Source organism: Macaca fascicularis, chromosome 14, assembly GCF_037993035.2.
Source record: "Macaca fascicularis isolate 582-1 chromosome 14, T2T-MFA8v1.1".
Classification (NCBI taxonomy): Eukaryota; Metazoa; Chordata; class Mammalia; order Primates; family Cercopithecidae; genus Macaca; species Macaca fascicularis.
In genome coordinates, this window is record NC_088388.1 from 38191810 (window position 1) to 38204169 (window position 12360).

At 41.3% G+C, this 12360-nt stretch overlaps 1 protein-coding gene across 2 annotated transcripts in view; it reads left to right on the forward strand.

Moving 5' to 3' along the window:
* The window catches only part of LGR4 (leucine rich repeat containing G protein-coupled receptor 4), a 108548-nt gene that overhangs the window by 71766 nt on the left and 24422 nt on the right, over positions 1-12360 (forward strand). Inside the window, exons 3-4 of one of the 2 annotated variants that reach the window (XM_045371631.2) lie at positions 10198-10269; positions 11544-11615. In XM_045371631.2, coding sequence (XP_045227566.1) covers positions 10198-10269; positions 11544-11615 — 144 coding nt within the window. The remainder of the gene's footprint in view (positions 1-10197; positions 10270-11543; positions 11616-12360) is intronic. The other variant, XM_045371632.2, reaches the window with a different exon arrangement.

The window sequence follows — 12360 nt, forward strand, 5'->3', positions numbered from 1 at the left end:
GTAGAACTATTCCAGGGCTGATTCATGGAGTTTCTCAGCCACGTCATCAAGAACCCAGGCTCTCTCCTACTTCCTAGTGTGCTCTCCCCAGGAGGGGCTGTACCATCCTGTTATCACTCCACATAGAATACTCAGACAGGAAAGCACCTAGAAGGAGAAAAGGGTCATCCTTCTAATGTATTCTCATTTAGGAGTAGAACTGTCTTTCTCAGATACCCCTGGTAGACTTCCTGTCACTTCATTAACCAGAGCTGGGGTCACAGGTCTATCCCTAAACCAGTTACTGGAATGGGACCAGCAGGATGGGTTAAGGTCAGTTGGTATTTACTCATGGAGCTGAGTCATGTGGATGAGAGGATATTTGAACAAATATAGGCTCTGCCAGGAAGGCGTGAATGGGTGTTAGGCAGGCAACGAACAGGGTCTGCCAGCGTACCTCTCTATATTCACATTTTACCCATGTTTATACAGCCATTTGAGCCCTTTCTGCCATGTGAAGCCTTCTCTGATCTTCCTTTTCCAAGCCCCTCTTGCACTCTCTCTACTCCTCACCACTTAGCAGCGTATTGCATGCCTTGTTCTTTCGTGCGTCAAGTGTGTCAGTGTGTACTTGTCTCCTCAACTCTATTGACTTTTCTCTAAGGAAGGGCAGGGCCTGTTGTCACACTTCTATATGACCTTGGTGGCAGTTACCACATTCTTGAACTTGAAATGGAGGGAGGGATTAAGATAAAGGATTTCTTCTCATTTTGAATTGATTGATGTAAGAAACCTTATCTGTCTATATAAAAATGGAATTCCATTGAAGTTTGTGATTAATGAACTGTCCTTATTTAAAAGAAATGAAACAAGAAATGTCATGGGAAAACGCAGTACCTCCTTTGCCATACCTAGGGTACTTGGCCTGTAGTAGAAACTCAATAAATATTTGTTGGTTGACGTTGGCTGTAAAATTTTTTAAAGCTGGAACATATTATTTCCTCACATGGGCGGATATTGCATGTGCTTATTTCCAGAGGGTAAATGACTAGGTTGTCAGGATAACTTTGCTCAGGAAGTGTAACTGTTGCCTGGGTTTTTACTGATTTACCTATAAAATAAAGTATTCCATGGGTTCCTGTAAGAAGTGGGAGACACAAGGCCAATTTGGTGCGGGTGGAACTTAAAGTTTCCTTGAATTGAATATAAAGCTCTTTAGTAGGTAGAAGAGTTCTAGATGGCCTGTAAACCAAGTTTTAGCAGAAACATACTTATTTTTTGTTAAGCATTCGGCTTTCATTGTCGTGCATTTAAATAGAAATATATAATATGAAATATATGTGAAATAACTTCTCCCTTCTCGGCAAAGGAAAGCTATCCTAAAACCTTGAGAATTTCCATAATAAGGGTTTCTTAATTCATGTACATTCTTAAAACATAAAATTTTTACATATACTTTCATAAGAGTTATATGAAGATGCAAAAGTCTTCCCTAGTATGTGAAGAAATGGGGTAGTACATCGTTAGTTGATGTAGAACTATTCTGATGTGCTGTCTCAGATGAGGATTATACTGATAGCAACAGTGTCGAAGCAGAACTATAAAGGATGCTGTTAGTCGTTAGCCCTCTTTATTCACTAAGTAACCATATCCTCTGGTCCTCTAGAAGTCAATGGTAGAAAATAACACAAAACAGGCCAGGTGCGGTGACTCACGCCTGTAATCCCAGCACTTTGGGAGGCCAAGGTGGGTGGATCATTTGAGGTCAGGAGTTCAAGGCCAGCCTGGCCAACATGGTGAAACTCCATCTCTACTAAAAATACAAAAATTAGCTAGGCATAGTGGCGGGCGTCTGTAATCCCAGCTACTCGGGAGGCTGAGGCAAGGGAATCGCTTGAACCTGGGAGGTAGAGGTTGCAGTGAGCCGAGATTGCACCACTGCACTCCAGCCTGAGTTGACAGAGTGAGACTCCTTCTCAAAAAAAAAAAAAGAAAAAAAAGAAAGAAAAGGAATAAAATAACACAAAACAACACTTTTCTGTTTCTAGGATTTACATTAGTTTATTTACATTGTTTTATTCCTGGGATTTACATTATTTAGGTGCTGTAGGTCTTTGGGGAAGGCACGTAGGAAATAGGCTCATATTCCTTATCTTTAAAAAAAAGAAAAATGAAAAAACAGGAGGACTGAGGGGGCGATAAGCTTGCTTGGCCCATGACACAGGGTGGTTTTGAGGGCCAGGAGGTTCAGTATCCCTTATTTGAAATACTTGGGACCAGAAGTGTTTTGGATTTCACAGTTTTTCAGATTTTAGAATATTTCCATTGCTTGAGCATCATAAATCTGAATATCTGAAATTCAAAATACCCAATGAACATTTCCTTTGAGTGTCATGCATGTCAGCCCTCAAAAAGCTTCGAACTTTGAAGCATTTCAGATTTTACATTTTCAGATTAGGGATGCTCAACCTGTATAATAATAGGACAAGGAAAATGAAAAGTACTACACAAATGATAGTTTTTTGTTATGTATATTGATACCAAATGCTCCTACATGGGAACCAGTATACCTCTTTCAGTCTTTATTTCTCACAGGAGCCAACATAGTTCTGAACACATAGCCCATGACATATTAATAAATATATGGCCCAGGACTTTAAGAAGTATGTATTTTGCTTTTTAAAACAGTTGCCACCCGGGTGTGGTGGCTCATACCTGTAATCCCAGCACTTTGGGAGGCTGAGGCAGGTGGATCACCTGAGGTCAGGAGTTTGAGAGCAGCCTGGCCACCATGGTGAAACCCCGTCTCTACTAAAAATACAAAAATTAGCTGGGCATAGTGGTGGGCGCCTGTAATCCCAGCTACTCCAGAGGCTGAGGCAGGAGACTTGTTTGAACCCAGGAGGCGGAGTTTGCAGTAAGCTGAGATCATGCCACTGTACTCCAACCTGGAAGACAGCACAAAACTCCACTGCATCTCAAGAAGAAAAAAAAAAAAAAGGCAGTTGCCAAAATTTTGGATCTTGATGATTTCAAATTATATTTAATAAAAGAATGTCACTCGCATCCTGTTAAATGCTTTAGTTCAGTTTTGAACTAGAAATGCCTTCTCTAGAGGCAGTGTCATGGGCTGGTGGTTGTGCCTAGTGTGCTTCACACATACGCGGCACTGCGGTGATCCACCCACTTGAGGGAATAGAATGGCATCCCAGGAGAAGCAGCCTGGCTATGTTTGAGTACCACCTGTGATACTTCCTATGTGTGGTTTCAAAAATAGGTGTAGAACAGTGAAACCCCATCTCTACTAAAAATACAAAAAATTAGCCGGGCGTGGTGGCGGGAACCTGTAGTCCCAGCTACTTGGGAGGCTGAGGCAGGAGAACGGCGTGAACCTGGGTGGCAGAGCTTGCAGTGAGCTGAGATTGCACCACTGTACACCAGTCTGGGCGACAGAACGAGACTCTGTCTCAAAAAAAAGGTAGGTGTAAAAATAAACAAGGAGAGCCAGGCCCGGTGACTCAGACTCACACCTGTAATCCTAGGGCTTTGGCAGGCTGAGGGGGGTGGATCACCTGAGGTCAGGAGTTTGAGACCAGCCTGACCAACTTGGTGAAACCCCAGTCTCTACTGAAAATACAGAATTAGCCGAGTGTGGTGGGGCACGCCTGTAATCCCAGCTACTTGGGAGGCTGAGGCAGGAGGAGAATTGCTTGAACCTGGGAGGTGGAGGTTGCAGTGAGCTGAGATCCTGCTGTTGCACTCCAGCATGGGCAATAAGGACGAAACTCCATGTCAAAAAAAAGAAAGAAATAGAGAAAGAGAGAGAGAAAGAAAGAGGAAGAGGAGAAACGTTGCTGAGGGGTAGATAAATGTTGCTCAGAAGGGAATGGTGGTGCTCAAAGTACTTTTCAGGCAGGACTTGACGGGAGCAAAATACCAGGCCATCTGGTAACCACCTCTGCAAAGGGAAGGTAGGAACATAGTGAATGGGAGGCTGTGGTCACTCTCTTCTGGCTTTATCATCTACTCTCCAACCTCTCCATAAGGGGAAAGGGAAATTGCCATTAGTAAGAAAGTACTCTATTATTTGTGTGCACAGTTGCTGTAGCCTCCCTCTGCTTTTTCTGCCTGACGTCTCCTCACAACAGCTGCTAAAAGCCACTGAATCCTCATGTGCCCTCCCTGCTGCTCAGTCCATATGTCTAATCAGTGTGTATATGGTATTTCTTACTCTACTAATTCTTGGCTAGAATTCCAGCCAAATGGCTACAATGAAATTTCTGTAATAGACCACAAGAAACCTAGTCACAGCATTTCTCAGAGAAATAACACCAATTGGTAAATTCTGTATTTCACACTTGCCTCTCATGTTTTTAAAGTTGCTTCCCAAGGGAAGAAACTAGTGTAGCTCAGTGCATTTCATGAAGAAATTAACTTTGGCCCAGGTTACCATCTGAAATGTGGCCTAGTCCTTCACACACACCCTTGACCAGTGCCCCATATTTAGACAGCGCAGTTTCTACTTCTTCCCCCCGCTGGAAGGGAGAGCAGATAGGAAATTTCAGGTCATATATGCATTAAGAGTCAAGGATATTATTGAAAACTTGCTTTCCAAAAAGCTTTCCCTGGAAGGAGCCCCTAATGTCAATCCATGGTCTTTATGAATAATAAATGCACACAAAACAGATTCACAGAGACATTACACACTGAGTCACTTGTATGCCGCTTCCTGGAATGGTTCCAAATCCAATGGGAAAGCGGAAATCTAGAGGATTGCTTTTTGCCTCTCCTCTGCCCTTTCTCTTTCTCTCCATTCTCTGTCTTTGCTCTCTTTGCTTCTGGGACTGTTGTAGCAAACAGAGTAAGTGGGAGTTGCCTTAAGGTAAACGGTGTCCCCTTTGAAATCCTGCTAGACTTGTTTTAATTCTGTGTGATCATGTGCACAACACAGCGTGTGTTGAGATACTACTGTGGACCAGTGGACTGATGTTCCCATGTTTAAAGTTCCTCCCCACCTTTCCTTAAGAAAATATACTTCCAGCATATGTCAAGAAAGAAAATGTCTGCCCTGGCACTTGACACTTTAGCCACGTAGTTCTTTCTTTCCTGTTAGGAGACTGAGGGAGTAGAAATGAAATGAGAAAAGCTGCAGAAAAGGGAAGATAATCAGGAAGCTTTCTCACCCTTTCAGTAGTAATATTAGCTTTGCAAATCCAGAGTCTTACAATGGGGCTTAGTGGAGACATTACAGCAAATACCAAGTGTCTTCTCTTTTTAAGGGATCGTACAAAGGAATACAGAATAAAGATGACCTAGTCCCTGCTCGTGAGGGACATGTAAGATCATTGAAGAAGATCAGAGCAGTACAAAGGAACTAAAGGCAGACTAAGATGCACCCAATGAGACAGCTTTGTCTAAGGTACCTGTGGAATCAAAGGAAGGTGGTATCATAATGAGTTCATACCGGTGGTAGTGTACCCTACTTGGACAACTTGAACAAGGCTTCAGTTTGCAGAGGGCAGAGTTGTGGGTATTTCAGGTGAAGGAGATGGTATGAGCAGTGAGGCAGAGGTGGCAATGCATTGTGTGTTTGGACGTAGTAACAGTGCTAAGTTGCAGTAGGAGAAAAGAGAGCCTTTGGGAAAATGCTTAGAATTGTGCTTTTTCAGATTAAGTGGTTTGAGGCAGGAATACTGTGGAAGTTCATGGCAGTAGTCCAGGAGGAAAAAACATCAGGTGATAACAGGAGGAGTCAAAGAGTGGATGGGGTTGAAGCCTTGCAGAGAGACACTCTGTGGTTTTTGGAAACAGAACACAAAGGGGAAAGAACTGGGGCCTGGGACCGTCCACCTTTACAGACAGAAAACCATACCACTTTTACCCTGATTTTTTCACCCTCATTGTTATTTTTTTTCTTTAGTATTTCACAGGCTCTGGAAAATAGTAAAAGAATATTGTTTGTGGGGCAAAAAGAAAAATATAAATAACATGATTTAGTCAATGAAAAAGGTTTTCTGGGAGTAACCAATAGGTTCTGAAGTAGTGAGAAACTAAGAAAACTGTTGGCTATAGCACTGAAGTGCAAACCCAGGCATGGAATGGGAAGTGGCTGGTCTTTGCTAATAGAGGGCCAAATTCCTCCTCAGGATCAGCCACCTCTTTTTCCTTGTGAGTTGCCTAAAAAAATAAAAAAAAATAAAAATAAAAAAACAAACAACAGAGAATGCTGTATATCCTTAACCAAGTCTCACTGAGTTTAGGACATAACCTACCTTTGGGCACTCAGGTAATCCCATTCTCAGCCCCTCTTGCCGGTCATCTTTGGCTGTGGGAAGGATGGCACTGTAGGTCTGTTGGAAACTTCTCTGTAATTGCAGTTCCGAGCTCCTAATGCATAGTCTCTCCTTACTAGCTTTATTCTGCTAGGTGACAGCTATTGATACTCAGACAAGGCTATGAACTTGCCCAAGGCCACTCTGCCCCATGTTATCTGAGAATTATTTCCTAATCTTTTGGTGACTACCAGAGGCATCACAATACAGGTAGAAGTGGATACGCATTTCAGCCAGCCAGGCAAGAGAACTTGAATGCTGGCTCCTTTATGTACCAGCTGTGTGACTTAGGCCAAGTCACCTAACCACTCAGGGACTCAGAAAAGCAGGGCGGTTGTCTTGAGATGATTAAAATGAAAGAATGTTTGTGTACCATCTGTCACTATCACAGTGTCTGCAACTACTGTAGGCTTATAGTTTTTTTCTTCCAAAGAATTTGGGATTTTGTTCCTAACCCTGCTATTTATTTACTTTGCACTTTTCTGAATCTGAGCTTTTAGACATGAAGCATCCCTAAGGTTTGCTATAAGAAATACTAGCTCATAAAATAAGCAACATGTGAAGAGCTTCTGGAGGGTGCAATTACTGAAGCTGCAGAGCTTTTACCAAGCTGCTGTGCTTGTTACTCATTAACACAGCAGCTCAGTAAACTTAGGTAGATACATTCCTGAAGGCTCCACAGGATATGTTTACTCTTCTAACAAACTAAGTAATCAAAGTAGGGTGTCCTCTTGGAAGGCATTATCACTGTCCACCACATACCAGCAGTGTTTATTTCTTCAGATCGTTGGCTTGTATTTCAGGATAAGCCTCATGCAGAGCTCATTTTGTCATTTATATAAAGATAGAGGAGAAAGAGAATGCTTTTTGAAGTTACGTGACTTTAGTTTTCTCATGGTTTATAAAAGGGGCAGAGATTTGGGAAAAGGAAGCAAATATTTTGGCTAATGTGGTCAAACACTCTTTTCTGTTGACAAGATAATCAGGTGTTCTGCATTTTGCTACTTTTCTTTGTTACTTTATAAAATACTTTTTTTTTTTTTTTTTTTTTTTAATGAGCCCAGCACAATAGGCTGAACTCAAGGAAAGCCCCATAGATACAAGGACATTCAAGACTCGTATTAGAGATAAAAGAATAATAAGAATCCTGCAACAGCCTTAGTCTGTTTATAGTGTTTCTTTTTTGGAGGACTCTAGCTTTTTAACACTTGGAAGAGCAATCACAGGGCTATCTGAGGCCCTGGGGAAAGATGACTACTGCCTCTTATGGCTCTTATGGTGCAATTTGATCTTTTAAAATGTGACCTTTTAGACACTTTGCATTACAGCTGTGAGCATTATCAGTTAAATTTAATGAGTGAGACAGGTCCCTTTGAGATTGCTTGTACCAAGCTTGCACTAAGGTAGACTTTGGGATGCTATGGCGTCGGAATGGTGAGCATTTTCAAGGAGGAGCTTCTGAGAAAGCAGTTTCTAGCTAATGAATTGGCATGTTGGTGGGTGGTAACAGAAGTTTGAGATGCACACCCTGCTCTTGAAGGCATTTGTACTTGGCCCACAAGACTAATATACAAGAAGCAACCAGTAGACGGTAGCTTGTGACCAAGTTTATGAGCTCTGAGTGTTCATGCATAGGGCACATTTATAAGAACTGAAGCTTTCAAGAGAAGCAGCATTGCAGTTGAGTGTTTAAGGGGGTACAAATGAGGTTGCTAGGTGAAACATTTAAAAGATGTAGTGCTTTGGGAGGCCGAGGCAGGCGGATCATTTGAGGTCAGGATTTCGAAACCAGCCTGGCCAACATGGTGAAACCCCGTCTCTACTAAAAATACAAAAATTAGCTGGGCGTGGTGGTGGGCGTCTGTAATCCCAGCTACTCTGGAGGCTGAGGTAGGAGAATCGCTTGAAGCCAGGAGGTGGAGATTGCAGTGAGCCAAGATTGCACCACTGCACTCCAGCCTGGGCGACAGAGTGAGACTCCATCTCAAAAAAATAAATAAATAAAATAAATAAATAAGTAAAAAATGTAGTGGTACAGCTGGCTAGTCTAGAACCAACAGGATTTGCTAAAGAGAAATATTTTAAAATGGAAGCAACTGAAGAGGCCTTAAAACCATCTTCTTCAGTCCCTTGTTTTACTTCTGGTGGGCCCTGAGAGGTGAAGGGCTACAAGGCTGACGGCACAAAGCAAGCTGTTGTGAGCCTGGGTTATGGAGAAATGTTGAAAGGCAATGCAGTGTAGAATGTAGGTGCTTGGATGCCTTGTGAGAAACAAAGTGCATGGTGGAAGGACTTTTTAGGAAGAATTTAGTTTAGGAGCATGAACTGTGCTAAACTTGGTGGTATTGCCTGAGAATCCAGCATTGTTATTCTTGCCATTGAAGAAATAATTCTTCATACTTACCCCTTTTCTGGGTCTTTTGGCTGTTTGCTTTCCTGTCCCCTTGCTGCCCCCTATCTTCAGTGCAATCGCCTGTGTGTTAATGTTACGTAAGGATTACACTTCCCAGGCCAATTTGCATTTTATTAATAAGTGGAACACCACTTCAAGAGAAAACAATGCATCTAAAAGTAGAGCTTCAGGCCACAGTGACTTCAGATTTTAAGGCCGGTAAAGTATCTTTCTTGTATCCCTAAAATCAGGATATATAAGTGGAATAGATTAGAAGAGGAGAGGGGGGAACCTAAAGATGTTGTGTGTCTGGCACTTACTAGGTACTCATTTTTAAATGAATGAATAAATTGATGAGTAAGGCTTAGGGATGCAGAGGTTTTAGGGAGGGAATAGGAAGAATAGTGGAAATGCATACCTTTTAAAGGAGGGATTATAAACATTAAGTTTTATAAATTTTTAAACTTAAAAAATTTAATTATAAATTTTAACAGAGGAATTTTAAAGGAGGACTTGGTGACTATGTGATCCTGAGACATGTGTGGAAAAGAGCATTAAAAATATATATATACATAGTTACAGAATCTAGCTGTTTAGGAGAGTATCCCTGACAGAACCAGGAACCCGGAGTGTCCTGTGTTTGATCATATGAACACACAATCATCATTTTTGAGTACACATTTGAAAACTTTCCTTCACTTCACCTGTCTACAAGTTAACTTACGTGAATCACTGCCCTGCATCCTGATTCTTCTCCCTAATATCCTCTGTTCAACTTTTTCTTCTATTTCTCTATGCACAGGGAAATGGGAGGAAAAGTAGGGCTCAGAATGAATTGGGTGCCCAGATTTCTTACAAAAGGATCCAAAGAATTCTTATAATTTCCTTATTCTACTTTTATCCCCACTTGAATTTGTCATGTCAATATTTCTTTAGGAAAACCTGTTTACTTCAGAAAAAAATATATAGGCCATTGTTTGGAAAGTTATGCTTTCAATGACTCACTTTTTGCCTCTCTTTTGCACTGGATATGCTGCCCTTGGTTATGCAGAGATAACAGGCTGACTTGCCTCCCAAAAGCATTCTTCCTTGACAGACTGGTTTGCTCTAATCTGTATAAACACTCTTGCCTGCTGACCAGTAGTCTTGTGTTTATGAGGCCCTTAGAAAACACTGCAAGCTGCAGAGTGACCATGAATAGCAAACTTAATTTGGTTTAATGTGTTTTGGCTTGCTTGACCTCACCAGAATAAAAATGTGCCTGCTTAAATTATTGTATTGGGACTTAAAAAAAAAATTCTAGAGACATTTATCTCATTGGAAGACTCGCAGGATCATTTTAGCAAGGGTTTAAGTCCACGTTTAATGTCAGATAGACTTGAGAAATGTTTAACGTAGAGCTTTAATCACAGATTAGGTTTTTGTAAATTCGGAATTTTAAGTCTGAATCACTATCTTTTTTTCTTGCTACTTTTTTTTTTTTTTTTCCTCTAGACAATTGGCGGGCAACGACCTTTCTTTTATCCACCCAAAGGCCTTGTCTGGGTTGAAAGAACTCAAAGTTCTGTAAGTAATGCAATTTTAGAGTTTCACAGCTGGCTGTGTATTTTCTTTCTGCATAGTCAACATGCTTGGAACTAGGTTAAGCACAGTTTCTTTTAGTTCAGGATTAAAAGATTTAAGGAGTGGCCAGTGGGGAGTGTGGGAGGCTAGAGGCTGATTTGGGCAACCCTGCATCTAGATAACAAAAGTTAAAACTCTAACTAATAGGTATTCTGACCTCCAGCATATTACAGTTGAATGTTAGGCTTTTTGGGTGCCTAATGCATTGAAGCAAACCCATACTTAAGTTTTACTGGTAGGGTTTTGTTTCTACTTATAGCTGTAAGAACTTTGAATTACCTGACCGTAAAAGGGAAAAAGGCTTACAAGCGCTCCAAATGTTAAAATAATTTTAGAGCTCAAGGGAATTCAGATGCCTACAATTTATATAGCCAGCGAACAGTGAGGAAGTAAATTCCTGGCAATGGTCAGGAGCCTGGAGTGTGGCAGATTAGGAAACAGGGGAACTGACTGCCCCCACTTCTGCCACTACCATGCTGGATGCCCTTCAGCAGGTCATTAGACCTCTCTGGTTCAGTGAGCTAGGTGGGACCTTTATCTCTTCTATTCTGTGGTTATGATTCATGTCAGGCAGTCATTTTATTAATGTGACAGGAATGGCTTCAGGCAAAAAATCAAAAGGATTTCATTTTCAGTATGGATCTATGCATCTATTCGGCAGGCCCTAACTAGTAGATGATCAAAGCTCTATTTCTCTTCTGGCCCCACATGCATTGAGGACATTGCTGCTGTTCCTTAAGAGCTTGGGATCTGCCATCCGCTTGGAAAAATTGGCTTTACCTGATGTCCGCGTTTCCGGGCTCTGCTTTATTCCAATTTGAAAAGGCATTAGGCATTCCAACGGATTTGCTTATTATACCTCCCAGTTAACTTGTTATAGCTCCTAATTAACATTAACTGATAGTACCCAGGGTGATGAACATTAACTAGAGTGCCTTAATTACCAGAAACAAAACCACCCTTGGAAACGTGGATTACCCAGCAAGTCTGTGTTAGGGCATGGCTTGGGATAGCAGTATAGGTTTCCTTTCTGGCTTTACAGCAAGTGCTTCCTAGAGTTTTGCAATTCTCTTGTCTTAGATGCTTTCCACCTCCGCCTCCCCCCACATTTTCCCATTGGAAATATTTTTTTGGAAAAAAAAAAAAAGGCTCTGAATTTTTCTAAGAAAAAATGGTAACTATCACTTGTTACTCACTAACCAAAAATTTTCTTTCAGAACGCTCCAGAATAATCAGTTGAAAACAGTACCCAGTGAAGCCATTCGAGGGCTGAGTGCTTTGCAGTCTTTGTAAGTAACTTCTTGATTTCTTGACTCACCAAGAGACTACTCTGGCTGTTAAAGGTGTAAAGAACTGGAATCCTAAGGAAAGACGAGATTTATCCTTTCATCTGAGATAAAAACAGAGATAGCTAGTCGATGTTATCAAAATGCCCTTTGGTGAGGGAGAAGGAGGTGGTTCTGTTTACCTCCTCTCTTGTCCTAGAGGCTGAGAGAAAGCTACTGGGTATTCACTGCTGGGTGTACTTCCATGAACTTGTGCACAGCCGGTGATCAGCACCTCTTTGGAACCAGTTATATGTGTACAGAAGTTTTAGTGTCTTGTGCCTTGACTGTCAAGAAACAGCCACAAAGAGGTTTCTGTTTCGTGTAGTAATGATAATCAGAACAAATCGATTGTAATTCCTCAATGTGGTCAAGGGAACTTCTCGGAAAAAATGAAAAAGTATTCTTCAAAACAGGGAACTTCATTAGCTTCTACTAGAATAATGAATACAAATTTGCGTTGCCTCACTTCATGTCCTAAATACCAAATACAATGGGACTCTGGGGCATAGTTCCTCTAAGTCTGGTACTTTGACCACGCTTTGCAACAGACTCACTAGGGGGAAATTGCTAAAATGCAGATCCCTAGGCTGTAACATAGAAGTAATGCTGGTTTTCTTTTTAAAGGTAGAATTCAGAAGTCTAATTTTAAATAGCAACCTCCCCAGAAGCACTCTGAATAAAAAATGTTAATAGTTATCACCCTTAT